Genomic DNA, 21,440 nt, shown 5'->3' with positions numbered 1-21,440 from the left:
TATTTTTTTTTCTGGTTTATATTTTCAGGTTCTAAGACCATTAAAATGTCAGTTTTTAAGCAAAAGGACTTAATTGTTCTTTAAAATTCTCATTATATGAATAACATAACATTTATAATTTAAAAGCACACCAACATCTATAACGATATATTAATTTATCATAAAATAGTATATTTGGGTGATGGTGTTTTATCTTCGTATATTTGCATTATAGATGTGATGTTGGGAAAAAGCACATGACAATCACTATTAGATGAACATTTTATTAAAATTTTACTTTTTTATTTTTTTTAATATATTTTATTGATTTTTTACAGAGAGGAAGGGAGAGAGAGCGAGCTAGAAATGATGATGAGAGAAACATCGACCAGCTGCCTCTTGCACACCCCCTACCGGGTGTGGCACGTGCCCGCAACCAATATACATGCCCTTGACCGGAATCGAACCTGGGACCTTTCAGTCCGCAGACCGACGCTCTACCACTGAGCCAAACTGGTTTCAGCAACATTCTACTTTTTTAAACATACTTTAATACGTATTAAGATGTTTTTTAAAACTACTGTCATCTGATGGTAGTAGACAGTGATTGTTTACTTAAAATATTAACTTCGTACATATCAAAATCCACCCTCATCTATAAAAGTAGATTACAAAATACTTAGAAACTAAAAAACAGTCTTAAATTTTTAAGAGGCAAGCTAAATATTAGCTATCCTCGATCTTATTATATGATACATAGCAACTTAGTTATTCATAGTACCACATGCTTGTTTTATACATGCCTCCTCTTCAGGCCTGCTTTTAAAATTAAGTCACTACATGGAGAGATTGGGGAAGGGGGGAGAGAGATCTCCCAGCCAGCGTGGCTCAGAGGTTGAGTGTTGACCTGTGAGCTAGGAGGTCACGATTTGATCTGTGTAAGTGTAAGTGATTTATTCTAACTTTCCAAATGGAGAGCTAAAGGCTCAGAGGGGCCCAAATGACTTGCTTACAGCAGAGGCCAAATGCTGACTTTTCTCTCCTTCCCCTTCCATTTTAGAATATTTACCCTCAAATTTGAGCACTCCCTTTAAAATAAAGTATACTGAAGCTTTGCTATATTCACAGCTTAAGATATTTGCTTAACCAGATACTTTCTCCACATTCTTTTATCATGTTTTAAAAATTTATAATAGCTGAAACCAGTTTGGCTCAGTGGATAGAGGGTCGGTCTGTGGACTGAAGGGTCCCAGGTTCGATTCCAGTCAAGGACATGTTCATTGCTTGTGGGCACATCCCCAGGTGTGCAGGAGGCAGCTGGTCGATGTTTCTCTCTCATCGATGTTTCTATCTCTCTCCCTTCCTTTCTGTACAAAATCAATAATATATATATATTTTTAAAAATTCATAATAAAATAAGAACCAAGAACAACTTACAATACTTTGTGTACCCAGGCTAGACAGGCTGGCTTCTGAGTAGAAGCCCAAGTAATTAGCATTCAAGACAGGCATTGTTCTTCTCTCATTAAGTCCACTTAGAACACACTAGACTATCAAGCAGAAAACTTACAGGAAGAGTCTAATAATTTTTAGACCCTGTAATTTTTTCTATTAGAATTAACAAACTAACATAAAGCTTATTCTTTGTACCTGAGTTCCTCACAGCATTTCTGATTAAAAACCTTTTATTACCAATGAAAAACAGTCTCTAAACCAAAAGTCAGACATAAAAATGAACTCCTTCAAATTCAAAACTTGAATTTTAAAACTACTTTCTAAAACAATTTTACACCCTATACCAGGAAAAAATCTTTCATGAGTTAATTCTGAATATAAGATTTGAAATCTCTTGGACCTTTTGAAATATACTTACACAACATATGAACTTATACACTATTATCACTGATAAACCCTGTGTCATCCAGGTTGTTTAAGAAATGCCACTATGTTCCAGCTCCTGAAAGATCACAATTCCATCAAATACAGACTTGTGAACATTTTAATTTTAGCTAAAAGTTCATGTGTTTTCTCCACACCATGTCCTCACTTTTCAGGAAGAGAATTTTGATTCCTTTAAGATTGAAAAACAAAGATGGCCTTCTTCTTCATAAAAAAATGAAGAAAAAAATAATCACTTCTCCTCAATGATTCCTATGTGACTCCTAAATCTTCCTTTTATTCTGCTCTATTTAAAAACTCTTCTTCTTGAAGTTTCCGTTTAAAGTCCTCTCTGATTCTTTCTAACAACTCTGGTTTAAAAATAACATCCAACGCAGTCATTGCCAGAGCTTTCGCTGTACGCAAAGTATAGAATTGAGCTTCTTGTGATCCTAAAAGATTGAGAAACAAATCAAAGTGTCATTATAAATTACTAGTTTTCAGGCTCGTTCTCAGTATCTAAATAGCCTCTCCCCTGCCCACCACACATAGAGTTTTCTGAGGTTATTCTAACCTAACCAATCAGAAAGGCAGCAACTAATACAAAAGGCAGGCACGTGCCAAAATGTTCATTTCTAACACTAACCTGCAGCTTCAGTATATTGTTCTGTATGATTCAAGGCATCGGATCCAATGTAAAAATATGGATGAATTCCAGGAACCACAAAACTAACATTTCCAAAATCAGTAGATCCTGGGAAAAGTAAGACAACCCGTGAATTTCTAATTGCTAGCCCAATGGATATGAGATCATACTTCTCTCAGCCAGTCTTCTTAGCACCTGGCACGATTTACTGTTCCTTCCCTTCTCCACATTCCCCACCCCTTTGGCTTCCATGACTCCACTCTCGCCTGACTGTCGGGCTTTCTCGGACCACTCTCTGTCTCCTCTAGATGCTTCCTTTTCTTCTGTCCTAAGTGCTAGTGATCCCTAGGATTTCTTGGGCAACCTCATTAACTGTTTTCATATACCTTGCTGATATTGACAACTCCTAAAATCTGGAACTTTTGGGAGTTCCGGATTCAACAGGCTACTGAACAGCTCCTCTTAGAAATCCTGTAAGCCCCTCAAATTTAACATACAAATCATTTATATCTCCCCCAATACCTCGACCTGCTCCTTCTTCTGAACTCCTTATCTTAATGAAGGACATCAGCACCCCATTTTTATCACCAAGTTTTTCTGAGTCTACTTCATCAACATCTATTATTATATTTTAGGAGATGCATCTCTAAAATGCAAATGTATTAGTAATGTTTATAAAGGGGGGAAAAATCTAAAATAAACCCCAATAGACTTATGATTATTTAAAATTGAACAGTTGCTTATTATGTCTCAGAAACCAAAAATGACCCCATATAACTATAATACTTACTAAATACTTAGTAGCCTGAATACTGATGACTAAGAATGAATTGAAATTCTATTTCTCCTTTTAGTAGCTTATTTAAAACTTGTTTGTAATGGGTGATCATTTACTAAGTTATATAATGTCCAATTACTGGATTATACACCTGACACTAATATAATATTTCATGTCAACTGTAATAAAAAAATACAAAATTTTTATTTTTAAAAATAAAAATAAATTTTTATTTTTAAAAATTTAGAACTAAGAAAATTTAACACTGGAAATACTTAGAATATAAAGCAAAAAGTATGCTGGCTTTTACACACACACATACACACACACACATATATTTTAATTGATTTCAAAGAGGAAGGGAGAGGGAGAAAGAGATAGAGACATCAATGATGAGAATCATTGATCAGCTACCTCCTGCATGCCTCACATTGAACAAATACCTCCTGCAAGCCCGCAACCTGGGCATATGGGCTGGCCGGGAATTGAACTGTGATCTCCTGAGTCTTGGGTAGACACTCAACCACTGAGCCACACCAGCCGGCAGTATGTTGCCTATTTCTAAAAACAAACCTGCTTGTTTGACACTCTACAATCACTGAAGAGTCCATCAGTTTCCTTCCCTAACCATTAAGTTTATGAAAAATATAATTAAAAGCATCAGCAATACCTCCCTACCTTCAAAGCTGTTAAACAAAACTAAAGACAGTATTCCTTTCCTCAAATAGCACAATACATAAAAAAAACTTAATTACCTGAAGATACATTCAAAACTGCATCATCTTCTGAAATGAATTCTATTCCCAGCTTTTCCCCGTTTTCAATATAAGCTTTCCACAGGCTCTTATTGGGAAGGACATTGTAATAATCATGTGCTCCGCCTTTGATTTCTACCTATTAAAAATTAAAAAACAAATTTTGAAAAAGAAACGCCTCAAATTCACCATCTAAATTTCAAACCAGCAACGGTTTTTTAATAGAAAGAGGTTAAGAAGGGGCATGTTCCCTTCTGGGTATAAACTCAAGTCTCTTACTGCGTAAAAATGTATTCTGTCACTAAGAGTTCCTAGTACCCTGTCTCCTTTGTTATGTACACACCACGTCACATGACGCCACCTAGCTCTACTCACCAGTGAGTCTCAACTCCAGTCACCTCAGTAGAGTATGTGTCTGTGTGTGTCTGTGTGTGGAGGGGGGGGGGAGGGGGGTGTCAGACATCTCCACTTTAACCAACAGCCAAGGAATTCTGACGTAGGTGGTCCAAACACTCTGAGAAACACTGCCCTAGGCTGTGCCTTCTACAAGAAGAAGTTACACTTTACTAATATCCAGTACATAAACTGATACTGACACCACTGCCTGGTCTGAAAGGTACCCTGAGAAAAAGAAGATTCACAATTCACAGATCTAGGTGTGATTAAATCAAAAGGCTAATATTCCCTCAAACTAAAGATGATACCTAGGACATTAGCAAAAGCCAATTATAAAAGGGCAGAGATGACATCTAATCTTATCAACATCTAAATTAGAAACACTGACAACTTAATCAGGTATTATAAGTCAGCCAAAATATGAAGTTACTAAAAAAAAAAAACTATTTAAAATATAGACTTAAATCCAGTAACAATGAACCTTATCCTAAGGAAATATTGTGTACACCTTGAGATACTAATGCATGATCATAATTCAAGTATTCACTTTCTAAATAAATATTTAAAATATGTACAATTATAAATAAACAAGGGTCAAATGCTTCATTTTTTATTTTGGACACTTAACATATCCTGTCTGCAAGTCACTGTCACTGTTATCTGAACACATCTCCTGTCCAATGAGGGCAGAAAAAAAATGAGGTACTGGCAGGCTCCCTCCCGGGTGCCTGCCTGCGCTTTCCTCCAAACACTTCATCTTTGCCTGTCTCTCTCCTAAGCTCCAAGCGCCCTTCTCCCTCAATAAGCTGTTTCCTGAGTCTATGCATCCCAGCTGACTCACTTCTACTACCTCTGTAACTTTCTAAATAAACTTTCTCTTATAATTTTAAAAATAAAAAGAAAGTATTATGTATGAGGATTGGACCCCAACTCTTCATAAACATGATCTCACTTAATTCTCATAAGAACCCTAAGCTAGGTTATTTTCTCTCCATTTTTCTAGACAAAATGGAGGCTAAGAGGTATTAAATAACGTTTCCAGAAGTCACAGAATCAGTGAGGCTGAGAGGCACAGATCCAGATCTTGTCTCTCCAACCAGATGACTGGCGCCCTGCAGGGCAAAATTTATGTCATTCTGTAACTACTCATGCCACTGTATGCCCTCATAACTGGTACATAAATGTTACTGACTTCATGGTACAAATGAACAAAACCTCCCGACTAACTTCTGTGTCTATTTTGACTTTCACTTCAGTAAGCCGTGAGTATTTATGCCCCTGCTGTACCTATCCTCACCAAAAAAATACTTTTGCTGATTTTGCCCTAGAAACTATATAGAGCAATTCTAAAAGCTTAACTACCAATAAGGACAGATATAACTTGCAAAAAGGCAGGATTTCTAGCTCAGCAAAAGCAGCTATTCCAATTACTGTGTAATATGAAGTCTTCCTGGTGCACACACTGAGTTAAATAATTAACAAGCGAAGGCTTTCGCATCAACTATTCAGTCAACTGAATTTACATATTCAAGACAACACCAAATGAAAAAGCAAGTAAGATTCTAATCTAATTTAAAACAAACAGCCTCAGTCCACAGATGCATGTCTGATGATAATTTAGATTAACTCTTAAAAGTTCTTACTGTGCACCCAGTAGCCCAAGCTGCAGCTCTGAAGCAATCTTCTGCCTTTTTGGTCAAAACTGGAAGCTCTTTCATTGAGGGTGCACGGAAGTAATAGATTAATTCAGAATAAGAGGGAATGATATTGGGCTTTACACCACCATGTTTTATTATACCTACAAAAAGAACCAAATTACTGGAATTGAGCTTGGAGACCATTTTTTTAAGCTTAAATGCACGCATAACATTTTCCAGCCAATTTGTTCATAAAGAAAAATAATTTAAACGTATATGCTTCACAGATAATGCCAATCAAAGACTTTGCGGTACAACAAAAGTTTCTATATGTCATAGTGTGATGCTTTCTAGCTAACAGGAAAAGAAATAAAATAATAGTCTATATGTACTTTATTCTAAGGAATTTATAAGAAATTCCTGACTTTAAGAAACTATTAGAAACTTTATACCTATATTAAGCCTTCTGGAAAATGCTTTTATTTCAGTAACTTATATTACATTTGTACATTTTGATAAATGTTTGATATGAGGAGAAAAAACCCTGATGGTGTGAAGTTCTATAATTACCCTTGTACTTAAACAATTGCATGAGTATTTTAAAAGGCATTTGACTCAGGGAAAATAATTTTTATTCTAAAAATATGTGTCAAAGATCATTAAGTATTATTAGCTGTTAAAACAAAAGCATTTATTTGAAACTACAGAGAGAAGGAAGGTTTATCTCTTCAAAGTTATAACTAAAATAGATATACAAAACCTAATTTATATAACCTACTTTATAAAGTACCTTTTTTTTTTTTTTTTTTTTTTAGAAACTAAGGTAGTGTAATTAATTACAAACTAATTTAAGCCTACAGCAATATTAGGTAAGAAAAATAGATATTGAAGTATAATAATTTCCCAAATCATAAAGAAATGAACTAAAAGATAAATTTGTACCTTCAAGATTGTACTTTATTACTGTATTGATATAAAGATAATTTTAAAAGATGTTACTTAGAATTAATAGCACTTGAGTAAATAAAACCAGTAATCCTAACTTCTTTAAACTGAGGAAATGACAAAATTTTGTTATCATTTGCCGAGACCGGTTTGGCTCAATGGATAGAGCGTCGGCTTGGGGACTGAAGGGTCCCGGGTTCAATTCCGGTCAAGGGCATGTACCTTGGTTGCGGGCATATCCCCAGTAGGGGGTGTGCAAGAGGCAGCTGATGGATGACTTTCTCTCATCGATGTTTCTAACTCTCTATCTCTCTCCCTTCCTCTCTGTACAAAATCAATAAAATATATATATATATTTTTTAAATTTTGTTATCATTTAAAAGATAGAATAACTGGGAAGTCATGTTCCAACTTTCAAATGACCACAGAAAGGTCCTAATATAAAACTACTGACCTCTAATTCTCAAAATGGCTATTCCATTTATATTTAAAAATAATCTTAAATGTCATCTGACCCAAAAATAGAACATCCTAGTGTCCTGCCACAGAACTTCTGACAAATGTTTCTATAACCAATGTTTCTAATTTTTTTTAATAAAAGCAAATATTAGTAATTATATGGCATTGAAATATATTAAGTACCATCTATCACACAAAATATGTGGCAGTCGTACCATGAACTCTCCAGGTTGGTTTCATTTGCTGTCTTAACACAGACAGGTTGTTGTAGGCGAGAACAGCAGCATCTAACGCGTTCACTCCCTCCCAGGGGTACGCAGCAGCGTGGGACGCTTTTCCGTAGTATTTCACAGTTACACTAGGAAACAAAACATCATTCACAATCATCTTTTTTCAATGTCACTGAAGTAAGAAAAGCCAATGAGTTAGAATTACCCAAGTAGTATTCAAAGTAATTCATACTGCTAGAATTTTCTTTTGTGAATCATTTGTAGCCATAACAGCACTTTTTTGTAGCGTAGCTGTCGTTTATTATGATGTAATACAGCGACTGACACAAAGAAGGCATTCCAAAAAAAAAAGAGAAATTGATCAATCGACATCCTATGCAAATTGAATTTATACACAATTACCTTCAAACAAGTATTCAATACTATTTTAGGTGCTGAATTTACAAACATGAAGACTCCTGTCTCCTAGACTTCATGTGATAGTTCTATACCAAATGTCTGCAAAAATTCAGGTAATTCTGTCTTAAGGGTGGGGGAAGGTGACATTTGAAATGAGTTAGGACAACCTCTAAAAATCAGATTAGCGCGACCAGTGTGGCTCAGTGGATGAGCCTTGACCTATGAACCAGGAGGTAGGTCAGGGTTTGATTTCCCATCAGGGCACATGACTGGGTTTTGGACTTGATCCAAAGAGGGCAGGCAGGAGGCAGCCCATCAATGATTCTCTCTCACTGATGTTTCTATCTCTCGTTCCCTCTCCCTTCCACTCTGAAATCAATAAAAATATATTTCTTTCAAAAAAGAAACCGGATTTACTCTCAGACAGTTTAAAATAGAACATGTGTCAGCATACTGTTAGCTATTCTTATGCTTTGTAGGCGTTATTTTAATAGTCCAATTATGAACATTATATTAAATCTCAATTAGAAGAGGCTTGCCAAGTACAAGTCAATTAAAACCTAGTAAGACATCACATCATTATCTTTCGATTTACTTCTTAAAGGTATAAATACGGAGTGTTAGTCTCCAGTTAAGACAGAAAAGTATTCTAGAGACATAGAGGAAAGACGATGTGAAGAGATGGAGAGAGGAGGCCCTGTGAAAGCAGCAGAGGCAGAGATTAGAATTAGGCTGCCCCACGCCAGGGAATGCCTGGGGCTACCAGAAGCTGGAGGAGGCAGGAAGTGTCCTCCCCACTACAGGTTTTAGAAGGATCTTGGCCCTGTCACCTGATTTCAGACTTCACATCTCCAGAACTTTAAGACAATACATTTCTGTTCCTACTAAAAAAAAAAAAAAAAGACTTAAAAAGTATTCTAGTAGTCCGTTTTCCACTAAGAAGTTTATTCAACTTGATTACTTACTCATGTTCAGCCACATCAGGGAGATAAGCAGCATTCTCTTGGGATGGATGGGCCATAAAAACAACATCGAGGTTTTTAAAAGCCCCGGCTTCAATTAAATCAATCTTGCCACCACCTTCTTCTTCTGCAGGGGTTCCCAGGACAATGACCTAGAAGGAAATACCTGTGTCAGAACAAAATAAAAAATCCTAGTGGGAAAGTATCAAACAAGCTCTCTTGCATACATATTCCCAATCTATATGTCCTTTAGTATATGGACATAATTATTCATAAGCACTTTTCCAGTTACTTATTAGTTCTTCTCACAACAGCCCTGTGTGGTAGGTGAGTGACCTGTGACATCGCTTTAGAGATGACTTCAGATGTGGAGGTCTAGGGTGAAGTGCCTTGCCCCACATCACAGAGCCAGTCTTCAGGGAGAGCTGGGATGAGATGTTCAGGCCTGTTCCTTACTGAGCCACCTCCTGAAAAGATCTTAATTCATTAATCATTCATGAAGAACAATAAATAAATCTTAAGACTGAAGCATCCATCTTATATAAAAACTGCTGTTTGAAATTTTAACCCTGCTATTTGGCTTCTGTAAGTGCTTGCTTGCTTAAATAATAAGGAAAATAAGACTATTCCCACTTCATAGAGGCCATTAAACCTTCCCCGGACAAAATTATCAGTGCTGGCACCAGGTCAGGCCTTTGGTTGAGGTCTCAAGAACCCAGCACAGCCAAAGCCGGTTTGGCTCAGTGGATAGAGCGTCGGCCTGCGGACTGAGAGGTCCCAAGTTCGATTTCGGTCAAGGGCATGTACCTTGGTTGCGGGCACATCCCCGGTAGGGGGTGTGCAAGAGGCAGCTGGTCGATGTTTCTCCCTCATCGACATTTCTAGCTCTCTATCTCTCTCCCTTTCTCTCTATTAAAAATCAATAAAATATATTAAAAAAAAAAAAAAAAGAACCCAGCACGTAGGGGTTCTTTAAGAACTTGCAAAGGGGGCCAGAAACACCCCATATTTGGGAGACAAAGAAGGTAAAAACATATAAATAGGGAAAATTCCTCCATGTTGGGGCCCAGAATTTGAGAAACATTTTCCTCTGGACCCATGTAATAAATGTAACTCCATCTCTCTAAGTATTGCTTGGTTCTTCTCTGGTTTTCTGTAACAAGACCATAGTTAGGAATGGCCAACTATTACAAAAACTTACTAATTCTTTTCTACCAGTTCAACCAGGCAGGTTTATTGGTCACCAAACACCTAATTAACCAAAAGAGAACTTTGCAGAATAAGCATTTTATTTTGACATCTCAGTTTAATTTCTTCAAACAATTTTTAAAGCAAAGAAAAAATTATCTATAAGCAGCTAATATGCTTTCAAGATCACATATAAGGACACAAAAACAAGTTGGAAAAAGTCTTGGCTTGCAAAGGGAATCTACATAAATTTCACTTTCAGGTAGGACAGATAACCTGGCTAAAAACTCAGCCAACCATTCAAAGACAGAATTGGGTACATCTCCCAAAGTCTGGCTTTCTTTAGAAGTTATAAGGCACCCAAACTCTTAAATTACGCTGCTTTAAACTCTAAACCCTTGGCAAGTTAAATGTGATGACTTCAAATTTATTGACTTCTATGAACGTGTCATAAATCCAGTTAAAGCTAAATCTCTCCAGTGTTTCATGTATTGGCAAAGGATACCCCACCCCAAACAAAACAAAAGCCTAACCAAATGCCAGAACAAGCCCCCAGAGCAGAAGCATGAAGGCAGCTAAACAGAAGTCACAAAAGATGGAAGTGCTAGGATAAAAGTAAAAGGTTACATTGGAAAAAAGGGGCTAAGAATAAAACAAAACATTAGTATTCCCCTTAACCTGAATGGCAATGACTGCATCTTAGCTCACAGAATGAACATGCCATCAGGAAAAACAGAGGAACACAAGCTTACACTTGCCCTACAACCAACATAAAAGACATTTCCCCGTTTACAGAACGGAGGTATTTATTAAAAACATGAAATAAACATTAGGACTCAAACTTTATCAACTACATCTGTGTAGTTGTGTGTGTATATATTTCTAGGGGTTTGGGAGTTGTAACGACTGAAAGTATCCTACCCAAAAACTAACGGTTCAAGCCCTGCCAGCCCAGCAGGTGTGGCTCAGTGGTGAGTGGGAGCCTATGAACCAGAGGGTCGTTGTTGGATTCCAGGTCAGGGCACGTGCCCCGGTTGCCTGTGTTATCCACTCATCCTCAGTGTGGGGCGTGCAGGAGGCAGCCAACCAATGATTCTCTCATCATTGATGTTTCTCTCTCTCTCCCTCTCCCTTCCTCTCTGAAATAAATAAAAAAACATGTTTAAAAAACAAACCAAAAAAATCTAATGATTCAAATTACAACAACTCCTTTTCTTGATCAAAACAAGCATCAAAATCAACAAAATAATATGAATAATCATGACCATATATCTTCTACTAACTCTCTGATTTGGGCTTTTAAAAAAAAAACCTCATTTTAAATTCTTAGTTTTACTTTACTTAAATAGACTACACTAGCTCATACGTAGGTGTTCTCTCCATTCCAGATGCTCGACTAGACACTTGCTCTCCTCCTAAGTTTTTATTCTAATGAGAAAACCATTCTTCACAGACAGTAGCATCTGTCATTTGGATGCTTGTAATCATTTGGATGCTCGTTTTGATCAACAACTTCAAATTACAACAAGCAGCTTCTGCCACCAACAGAAGATTTGGGGGGGGGGGGCGGGGAGGATCCTGATGAAGAGGGGCTGTAGGTTTCCCTACAATAACCACTCCCAGGGGACTGCACCACCTCGTCAGCACATTGCACCGGCTACAGTTACCAAAAATAAACCTTAACGAAAACCAGGCTTGGCTCTAAGTTCTTTCGTAAGGGAGAACCCACTCAATTCTTTACAGGAGAAAAGTACATAGGAGGCAACAAAACCCAATACTCTGCAAAGCGTAGGCAGGTGGGCAATTCATTTTTTTACCCAGGGTCTCTGCCTTCTACCCAGGCGAGGCTGGGGCGTCTGGGGGCGCTACACCTGCCCGGATGGGAGGACACAGGGGCGCGCGGGAGGCATCGGGCCCCGCGGGTCCCGGGTCGGCACCGGCCGGGGCAGGTGATGGAGCCCCGCGCCGGGTCCCGCCTCACCTTCACGGGCGGCGGCGGCCCGGGGAGGCTCTCCAGGGCGCCCCGCACGCCCAGCGCGGCCGCCGCCCCGACCTCGGCGATGAGGTTGTGGCCGCAGGCGTGCCCGATGCCCGGCAGCGCGTCGTACTCGCAGAGGAAGGCCAGCTGCAGCGGGCTGGCTGCGGACGCGGCCCCCGGCGGCGCCCACTCGGCGCGGAAGGCCGTGGGCAGCCCGTAGTGCGGCTGCACCGCCCAGGCGGCGGCGGCGGGCGGCTCGCCCTGGAAGAAGCGCGTCAGCAGCCCGTGCGCGCGGTGCTCCGCGTAGGCCAGCTCGGGCTCGCTCCAGATGGCGCGGCTCAGCGCGCCCAGCCGCCCCGCCGCCTCGTCGATGCGCTCCGCAGCGCGCAGCTTCAGCTGCTCCAGCAGCTCCAGCTCGGGGGCGCCCCCCGCCGCCGGTGGCTCCTCTCCGGGTCTCATCGCGCCCGGAGCGGGTGGCCCACCGGTCAGCACTGCGCCCCAAGGCTACGTTGACCTCCTCCTCCTAACGCACCCCGCGCCAGCGCACGCTCCGAGGCCGGGAGAACGGGTGCAGCGGCCGCCGGCTCCGCATCTGCCGCAGACCGGTCCCCCCCTCCCCGGGCCCCGCCTCCACCGCCTCTTGGGGATCGCAGCCGCCCCTTGGGGAGCTCGGTCCGCCCCTTCTGCTGCCCGCAGGTGCTCCGCCCCGGGGCGGGGGCGGGGAGAGCTGGGGAGAACGGGCTCAGGAGCTCATCTCCCTTCTCCTTAGCAGCCCAGATAACGGAATTAGCTCCAGCGTTATTATTACTTTCCCGCTGTTGTTTATTTCCCACGGCAGCGGAAGGAGACCAGTTGTATTGGTTAACAGGCATGGGGACAGACCCAGTGGAACGTAGGCCCCCCCACCCCTCTGAAAAAACGCTCCCCGCCTTTCTAGAACAGTGCCTGTAAGAAAAAGGTATACAAGGTTTTTAGCCCAAAGCTATACCAAGAACACTGGTCTGTAGGTTCTATGTTCGTGAGTGTTCGGGATTGCCTCCCACCCTCCGCTTTCTTCTCCTTGAGGTTGCTGCGTTATTAAAAAGCTGCAACTACTGTCTGTGAAGAATGGTCTTCTCATTAGAATAAAAACTTAGGAGTAAAGCAAGTGTCCAGTAGAGCATCTGGAATGGAGAGAACACCTACGTGTGAGCTAAGTGTAGTCTAATTGAGTAAAGTAAAACTAAGAATGTTAAAGGAGTTTGTTTTTAAAGCCCAAATCAGAGAGTTAGCAGAAGATTTATGGTCATGATTATTCATATTATTTTGTTGATTTCGATGCTTGTTTTGATCAGTGATGGCTTTGAGAGAACATATGACTGGTTTCGTTTATAACTTTGATGCTGAAACCAAGTAACACGATAAGGGCAGCTGGTCTCCACATAACTGCGTTCTAAGTTACCCAGTGAAGAAATTCGAGAAGCCATACTCTTGTTTTTCTCCGGAGTGAAGCACAAAGTCTGGAAATTGTCCTTGATGCCATGCCTATTAATAGTGTTAGGGGCAGATATAGAATATTGGGGACTAGCTATAGTTATAAGAAATGTTAATCATGCTATGCTAACCTTGACTGCTTTGTACTAATTAAAGAAAGCACATTCTAACCTGGCCAGGAGTTGTGCACAACCCTCCTCCCTCCAGCTGGGGGTCAACCTTGCCCCTGGGACCTGGAGTCCACCTTGGACTGCCTCCATTCTCATTCACCGGTGCTTTGGTGGGAAGAGTAAATCAAAGCTTTCTTTATTCTGGAAAAGCAACATTATATGTGACTGAAATACTAGCCAAATTTATGAGATGATACTGGATATTTTGTTGGACTTCAGATTCTTTGACAAGACAACAGACTAATATGGTTTGTTTGTTTTTTAATTAGGATAAAATAAGGTAATAAAATAAAATCCCCAACACAAACTTGCAAAGCACGACCTAAATGAGAAGAAAAAAATTCTTTGAGGCTGGCTGGCATGGCTCAGTGGTGGAGCTTCAACCTAGGAACCAGGAGGTCACAGTTTCGGGCTCAATCCCCAGAGTGGGGCATGCAAGAGGCAGCTGAACAGTGATTCTCATCATTGATGTTTCTAGCTTTCGCTCCCTCCCTCCCTCCCTCTTCCTTCCTCTCTGAAATAAATAAAAATATTTTTTTAATTTTTTTGAGAGATGGAAAAAGAAATGAAGTGAAAAATAAAATGAAGAAAATTAGGGAAGAGCTAAGGCAAACAGAAGGTGCTGGAAGGAATAAAGTTTTAAAATTATTTCATCCACAGAGACAACGAAGTTATTGCACCAGAAAATACAACACACACACACACACACACACACACACACAAACTTAAATTAACGCTTTCAAAACTATAGAAAAAGGAAGTATTTCCAAAATTACACACAAACCTTGCCAATTATCTTTTCATTTAAAAAAATCAAAAAATTTTGGAACCTGAACAATTACCTCCAGAACCATATCCTGGCACTGCATAACTTGGGGGCTGTCACTGCCTGCACACAGAGCAAGCAAAATACAGTGTCACCTTAGGATCTTGTTGTTCACAACAACCCCCTAGTCTCCTGCACCCAAAACACTTATAGGTAACTCCAGAGATATAACTCTTTAACTGTCATCAGATACCCTATAGGTAGCACATTAAAAAATCACTTCTGGGGTAAGGTGTAAAAAAAAAAAACCAAACTGGCTGCCACTTTTCAGAAAGCAGCAAAATAAGAGAGCAGGTTAGGTGAAAAGTGAGTTTTGATCAGGGGTGAAGGGACATAAAGAAATTGTGTACACATTGTTAAGGAATTCAATTTTATCTAGACAATGGCTATCTACTGGATATTATTAAGCCGGGGAGAGGTAAAACCAGGTTTTTCTTCTGGAAGAATAATTAATGACCACGTGGAGGATGAATCAGAAACAGAGATTTTGGTTGGAGACAAGCTAAAAGGTTCCTGCAAAGTCTTAGGATTCCAGAAACATTCCACAGGCAGAAGTGACCAGACTTGATGCCTGACTGAATGTGTTTGTGGGGAGGGGAGTGAGGGCACGTGATGGAGAAAAGGAGGAAAGATGACTGAGGTTTTTAGTGTGAACAGCTGGGTGGATGGTAAAGTCATCAAACAAAATATGGGCAATGGGACAGTTAGGGGTGAATTGAAGGATGTGTGAAAGGAGGTGACACAAGCCATCTAAGAGAGTAGAAGTAGTGATACGGAAAGCAGAGGAGATAAAAAACTGTTTTTGCCATGCCAGTGTGGCTCAGTGGCTGAGCATCTTCCTATGAACCAAGCATTCATGGTTTGATTCCATGGGCACATACCGGGTTGTGGGCTCGATCCCCAGTATGGGTGTGTGCAATAGGCAGCCAATAAATAATTCTCTCTCATCATTGCTGTTGCTATTTCTCTTTCCATCTCCCTTCTTCTCTGAAATCAATAAAAATTTATGTTAAAAAAAGAAATAGGTTCCACATTATCTCTGTGCATGATGATTATACCAAGGGGAGAATTAAACCGCCCAGGGAGTGAATGACTAGAGAGGAAAAATTTAAGCTGAGGAAGAAACTCTGGAAAATAAAAACAAAGGGATTGATTTAATTCTTTTTGTATGTATATATGTACCACATCTTCTTTCTTCATTCATCTATTGATAGACTCTTGGAGTGCTTCCATATCTTGGCTATTGTAAATAAGTCAGACAGAGAAAGACAAATACCATATGATTTCAAAATAAATGAACAAAAACAGAAACAAGCTCATATTATAGATACAGAGAACAAATTGGCGGTTGCCAGATCATAAGGGGATTTGGAGGTGTGGGTAAAAACGGTGAAAGGGATTAACAAGCACAAATTGCCAGTTATAAAAATAGTCACAGGGATGAAGACTACAGCCTAGGGAATATAGTCAATAATATTGTAATAACTACATATGGTGCTAGATGGGTACTAGACTTACCAAGGCAATCACTTTATAAGTTATATAGATGTCTAGTCACTATATTCTACACTTGAAACTAAAGTAATATTATATGCCAACTGTAATTAAAAAATAAATTAAAAACCAAAAGCAAAGGGATTGAGCAAAAATGCCTGACAGAAACGTGTTTCTCTGGTGTAAGGTTTTATTACTACGTTCTGTGTGGATATCTTCGAATGGCCCACGAGGTGAAGGCGGCTATTTTAAAGCCTGGAATGTCCTGGAACTCAGTTACTTGAGGCTCCCTCTGGCTTCCCTCCCTCTTGGCACTGAGATCCGATGCTCTGCTGACCACAGCCATTCCTGGAAATGAGGACAGGGAGGTTCTTGCAAGGGACAGGCTTGGTCTTTGCCCTGATTCCCTGGGGCTTGCATATGACAACACTGCTTGTGTGAGATGATAATATTTCTGTCCTGAGGTTATGCTTCGGGAAAACGAAGAGAACTTTCATGTCTCCCCTGTAGCTATTGACACATTTAGATCTTAGAACCAATCCTGTGTCTGAGGGTCAATGTGTGTACACCTTGACCGTGGTGAGTAATCACCTTTATATGGATTCACTTCTGAAACTTCTTTGGTCATTTTGATGCTACATATTTTACGGTTGCTAGCAGGAATGGATGGCATAGATGGCCAGAGAGTGCTTACAATACTTAAGATGCTTTATAAAAGATGTAGTAATGAAGTCATTAATAAAAAAATGTGTGGTCTAAAATTAATAAACATCTAGTCATTGGAGGCATGATGGAAGATGAAACAGGAAGCAAACTAGAAATTTCCAATAAAACTGATTAGGGAAATTCTGTTACAACATTCAGAAGGTCTTGTGCATTAAGTGCCTTTCCCCTTCAGTGTGTGAGACCAAAACAAACAAGGAAAGAGGAGACCATAGAGGAAACTTCCAGCTGACTAGAAAAGATAGGGAAGTCAACTTAAGTGTTTCTTACCAGTTAACATTTAAAAATATGTTGTTTTAAAATTATTATTGACTTCAGAGAGGAAGGGAGAAAGAGATAGAAACATCAATGATGAGAGAGAATCATTGATTGGCTGCCTCCTGCACACCTCCTACTGGGGATTGAGCCCACAACTGGACATGTGCCCTGATTGGGAATCGAACCACGACCTCCTGGTTCATGGCTCAACTGTGAGTTAATATGACAAAATAAGCCTCTAACAGGTAGTTATATTAAAAATGGGACAGTGTGCCCTAACCTGTTTGGCTCAGTGGATAGAGCGTCGGCCTGCAGACTGAAGGGTCCCAGGTTCAATTCCCGTCAAGGGCATGTACTTTGGTTGTGGGCACATCCCCAGTAGGGGGTGTGCAGGAGGCAAGCTGATCGATGTTTCTAACTCTCTATCCCTCTCTCTTCCTCTCTATAAAAAATCAATAAAAATATATTTTTTTAAAAATGGGGCAGTGTCAGTTCAATGGTTGGAGAAGTGGTCATTGGTTATAAAATTTCAGTTTTGCAAGCTGAGTAAGTCTTAGAGATCTACTGTACAGCATAGGGCCTATAGTAGACAATATTAAAAGATTGCTAAGAGTGTGGATTTTTATTCTGGGTGTTCTTATCACAATAATAATAATAAGAAGAAGAAGAATAAGTATAAAGAGGACAGAATATTTTGGAGGCTATGGATATAGTAAGTAAAGTGAGAATGAAAGGTCCTCTTTATTTCCTGAAAGCTGATAGAGCTAGTGCTGCTACTAGCTACATGTGGTTGCTGAGGATTGAAATGTGGCTAATGTGACTAAGTCATAAAATTTTAAATTTTACTTTAGATGTAAATAATCACATGTAGTTAGTGGCTACAGTACTGGATAGTGCAGACAGAATATTTCCTTTGTCATAGGAGCTAGAGGCAAAACCAGACTCGGTGTTTTTGCAAGAGTATACTGATGTGACCTTCCTTCAGGAGGGCACATAAAGCTTGCTTGCTTCTCTGTATAATTTAGCAGCCACTGATGATCATTGCCTAGATCCATTACTTCATTCAAGGTTACAAAATTATAATATTCTAAATCTGTCATTCCTTCTTTATTGACTGAAATACTTCTAGAAATAAAACTTTCCCTCATCATCCATTTGGGTTACCTTGAGGTATAAGTTTGTACCGAAAACTTAAGATCAAAAGGTAATCAACTAGGTTTATTTTTTAGTATAATTATGAATTTGTACAATTAAAAGTATTTTATATTTTACTTCATTGCACTTATCTTATTGATACTCAACTTGTCTTCTCTTTCATCAGTATTGTCTTTTGGATCCATTAACTTGGTTCCAGAAGCATTTGATAGCTTCTTTCTTTCTGATATAACAAGATATTTCTTATTCACTCTTCCAAAGTCATGATTCCCTTTAGGAAAAAATTATATTTAGAGACCTTAGCTTAGACTCCAATGGTGCCAAATGCTACTGGACTGGTCATTATTTCTAAGCCGTTTTAGTAGACAAAGATAAGAACTATCATTTTTTTAAGTGATATAATTGACATATAACATTATATTAATTTTAAGTGTAGAGCAGGTCCTGGAATAACATCATTTCCTTGTTTCAATCAACTTCGTTTTTGTTATAATGTTAATGAGATGCTATAGGGACTTAACTCTTGTTCATATCCATTAGCCTATGATGAAACTGGTTTTGTTATGTGTTGTTTCACTTAAAGTTGCAGAACCTATGTATATAAGTGAGGACTCACTGTATAAAATAATAATTTGATATATGTATATATTACAGAATGATTACCGCAGTAAGTATAGTTAAAATTCATCACCACACATAGTTACACATTTTCATTTTCTTCTGATGAGAACTTTTAAAATCTACTCTCATGGCACCTTTAAATTACACATTACGGTATTGTTAACTGTAGTCACCATCTGTACACTATATCCCAGGATTTATTTTCTTATAATTGGGAGTTTGTATCTTTTGATCAGCTTCACCCATATTGCTCACCCCTCCCCTTCTCACCACACCGCAGCCTCACTTCTGACAACCACCAGTTCTCTGTATCTATGAGCTTCAATTTTTAAAATTTGTTTTTTATTGCCAAAACCGGTTTAGCTCAATGGATACAGCATCGGCTTGGGGACTGAAGGGACCCGGGTTCGATTCCAGTCAAGGGCATGTACCTTGGTTGCGGGCATATCCCCAGTAGGGGGTGTGCAAGAGGCAGCTGATCGATGACTCTCTCTCATCGATGTTTCTAACTCTCTATCTCTCTCCCTTCCTCTCTGTACAAAATCAATAAAAAAAATCTATAAAATTTGTTTTTTATTGATTTTAGAGAGGGAAGAAGAGAGAGAGAGAAACATCAATGTAAGAGAGACACATGGATCTGATTTGTTGCCTTCCTTACTGGCTCCAACCAGGGATTGGACCTAGGTATGTGCCCTGACTGGGAATTGAATCTGACACCTTCCAGTGCATGGATGACACTCCAACAAACTGAGCCACACAGGCCAGGGCTTTTTATTTCCTGGATTCCAGATATCAGTGAGACTATACAGTATTTGTCCTACTCTGTCTGACTTAAGAAACATTTTTTTAATATATTTTATTGACTTTTTACAGAGAGGAAGAGAGAGGGATAGAGAGAAGCATCGATGAGAGAGAATCATCCATCAGCTGCCTCCTGCACCCCCCCCCCCCCACTGGGGATGTGCCCGCAACCAAGGTACATGCCCCTGACCGGAATTGAACCTGGGACCTTTCAGTCCGCAGGCTGACGCTCTATCCACTGAGCCAAACTGGTTTTGGCGAAACATTTTTTTTTTTTAAGAGAAAAATATATCACATGCGAGAACCTTTTAACTGATCTGCTGTGCCAGTCTCTACTTGTACTGTACTTCCTCCTTGGCATTTCTGTCAGAATCGTCCTTATAAAACACAGATCTGATCTTCCTAATCTCCTGCTTAAAAACTTTTGATGGAGTCCCATTACCAATAGAACTAAGCCAAAGCTCTTTGGCATGGTATACAGACAGAGCCACTCAAAACCTCCATCCCAACCCTGTTAGCATTCATTCTTCCTTCCCCTAAAGTTCAGCACACCATACTACTTTCACTACACTATGCCTGTGCTCATCTAGTTCACTCTCCCCCCAAATGCCATGTTTTTTTTCTGTTTCTTGGTATTTATATTCATCCTTCAATAAATAGCTCAGATATCAATTTTCTCTAAAATGACTTTCAGTCTCCCTTTCCCATAGATAACTAATCTGTTTCCATCATACCCTACATAGCACTCTGAAATATCTTTATGTAGCACTAGTGAAACTGTACAGTAATGATTTGTTTACATGCATGTCTCTTTCGAGCTAGAATGTCTCCCAAAAGTACAGGGCACTGACCATCGATGATGGTACTATCCATGGTTTTACATGTTATACGAATGAAGCATTAAATACTGAATTGCATAGTATAAGAGTTACTGCCCTTTTACTTTGGGGAGAAAGTTTTAGTTTGGTCCTAGGATAGCTTTAGTAGCTTCCTGTTGTGTAATTAATTTCACTTTTTTAAAATTGAATCAATTGGGATGACATTGGTTAAAAAATTATACTGGTTTCATGTATATAATTCTACCATAGATCACCTGTATATTGTATTGTGTGTTTATCATCCCAATAATTTCCCCCTTTAAAGAAAGAGCAGGTCTCAGGATTTGAAACTTTATAGATCAAAGTATTTGGCCAGAATTTATATGTTCTCTTTCCACATGATATTTGGTTTAAAAAAGCGCTCTTTTAATGTAAAAGTAAGCTAATTTTAAAAAAATAGTAAGTATAGCCGAAACCGGTTTGGCTTAATGGATAGAGCGTCGGCTTGAGGACTGAAGGGCCCGGGGTTCGATTCCGGTCAAGGGCATGTACCTTGGTTGCAGGCATATCCCCAGTAGGGGATGTGCAAGAGGCAGCTGATTGATGACTCTCACTGATGTTTCTAACTCTCTATCTCTTTCCCTTCCTCTCTGTACAAAATCAATAAAATACATATTTTAAAAAAGTTTTTATAAAAAAATAGTAAGTATATTATGGCAAAAACCTCAAAGGATATATAAAAATGACTTAAATATGGAAATATTGGGCTAGGTCCTTCAGAATTAGGAGGCATGCATCACTTTTTTTCATTTCCAGTTCCAAGTGCTATGTTTAACAACAGCACATCATCCCTAAACTGTTGTCAAATGAA

The 21,440-nt window shown here is 39.4% G+C and overlaps 2 protein-coding genes across 3 annotated transcripts in view; one reads left to right on the top strand and one right to left on the bottom strand.

Moving 5' to 3' along the window:
• SRSF12 (serine and arginine rich splicing factor 12) overlaps positions 1–21,440 on the top strand; it is a 140,226-nt gene that overhangs the window by 89,273 nt on the left and 29,513 nt on the right. The window lies entirely within an intron of this gene.
• Positions 1,647–13,189, bottom strand: PM20D2 (peptidase M20 domain containing 2). 2 transcript variants are annotated; one of them, XM_084890446.1, is made up of 7 exons: positions 12,234–13,189; positions 9,068–9,216; positions 7,689–7,831; positions 6,076–6,230; positions 4,037–4,175; positions 2,504–2,611; positions 1,647–2,309 (listed from the first exon to the last, which is right to left on the bottom strand). In XM_084890446.1, the coding sequence occupies exons 1-7, from the start codon at positions 12,687–12,689 to the stop codon at positions 2,155–2,157; spliced, it is 1,305 nt and encodes a 434-aa protein (XP_084746572.1). In that variant the 5' UTR covers positions 12,690–13,189; the 3' UTR covers positions 1,647–2,154. The 2 variants fall into 2 exon arrangements, with proteins under 2 accessions (XP_084746572.1, XP_084746573.1); XM_084890447.1 differs by lacking the exon at positions 4,037–4,175.

Source organism: Pipistrellus hanaki (genome assembly GCF_964339955.1).
Source record: "Pipistrellus hanaki genome assembly, chromosome: 7".
Classification (NCBI taxonomy): domain Eukaryota; kingdom Metazoa; phylum Chordata; class Mammalia; order Chiroptera; family Vespertilionidae; genus Pipistrellus; species Pipistrellus hanaki.
The sequence above is the reverse complement of the archived record's forward strand: the minus strand, read 5'-3'. Positions and strand labels throughout refer to the sequence as shown.

Coding starts and splice junctions, on each gene's coding strand:
- PM20D2 (XM_084890446.1), bottom strand. CDS start 12,689: ATGAGACCCGGAGAGGAGCCACCGGCGGCGGGGGGCGCCCCCGAGCTG. Junction 9,217..12,233: donor GGCCGCCGCCGCCCGTGAAG/GTGAGGCGGGAC, acceptor ATTTCCTTCTAG/GTCATTGTCCTGGGAACCCC. Junction 7,832..9,067: donor CCTGATGTGGCTGAACATGA/GTAAGTAATCAA, acceptor TTTGTTTCCTAG/TGTAACTGTGAAATACTACG.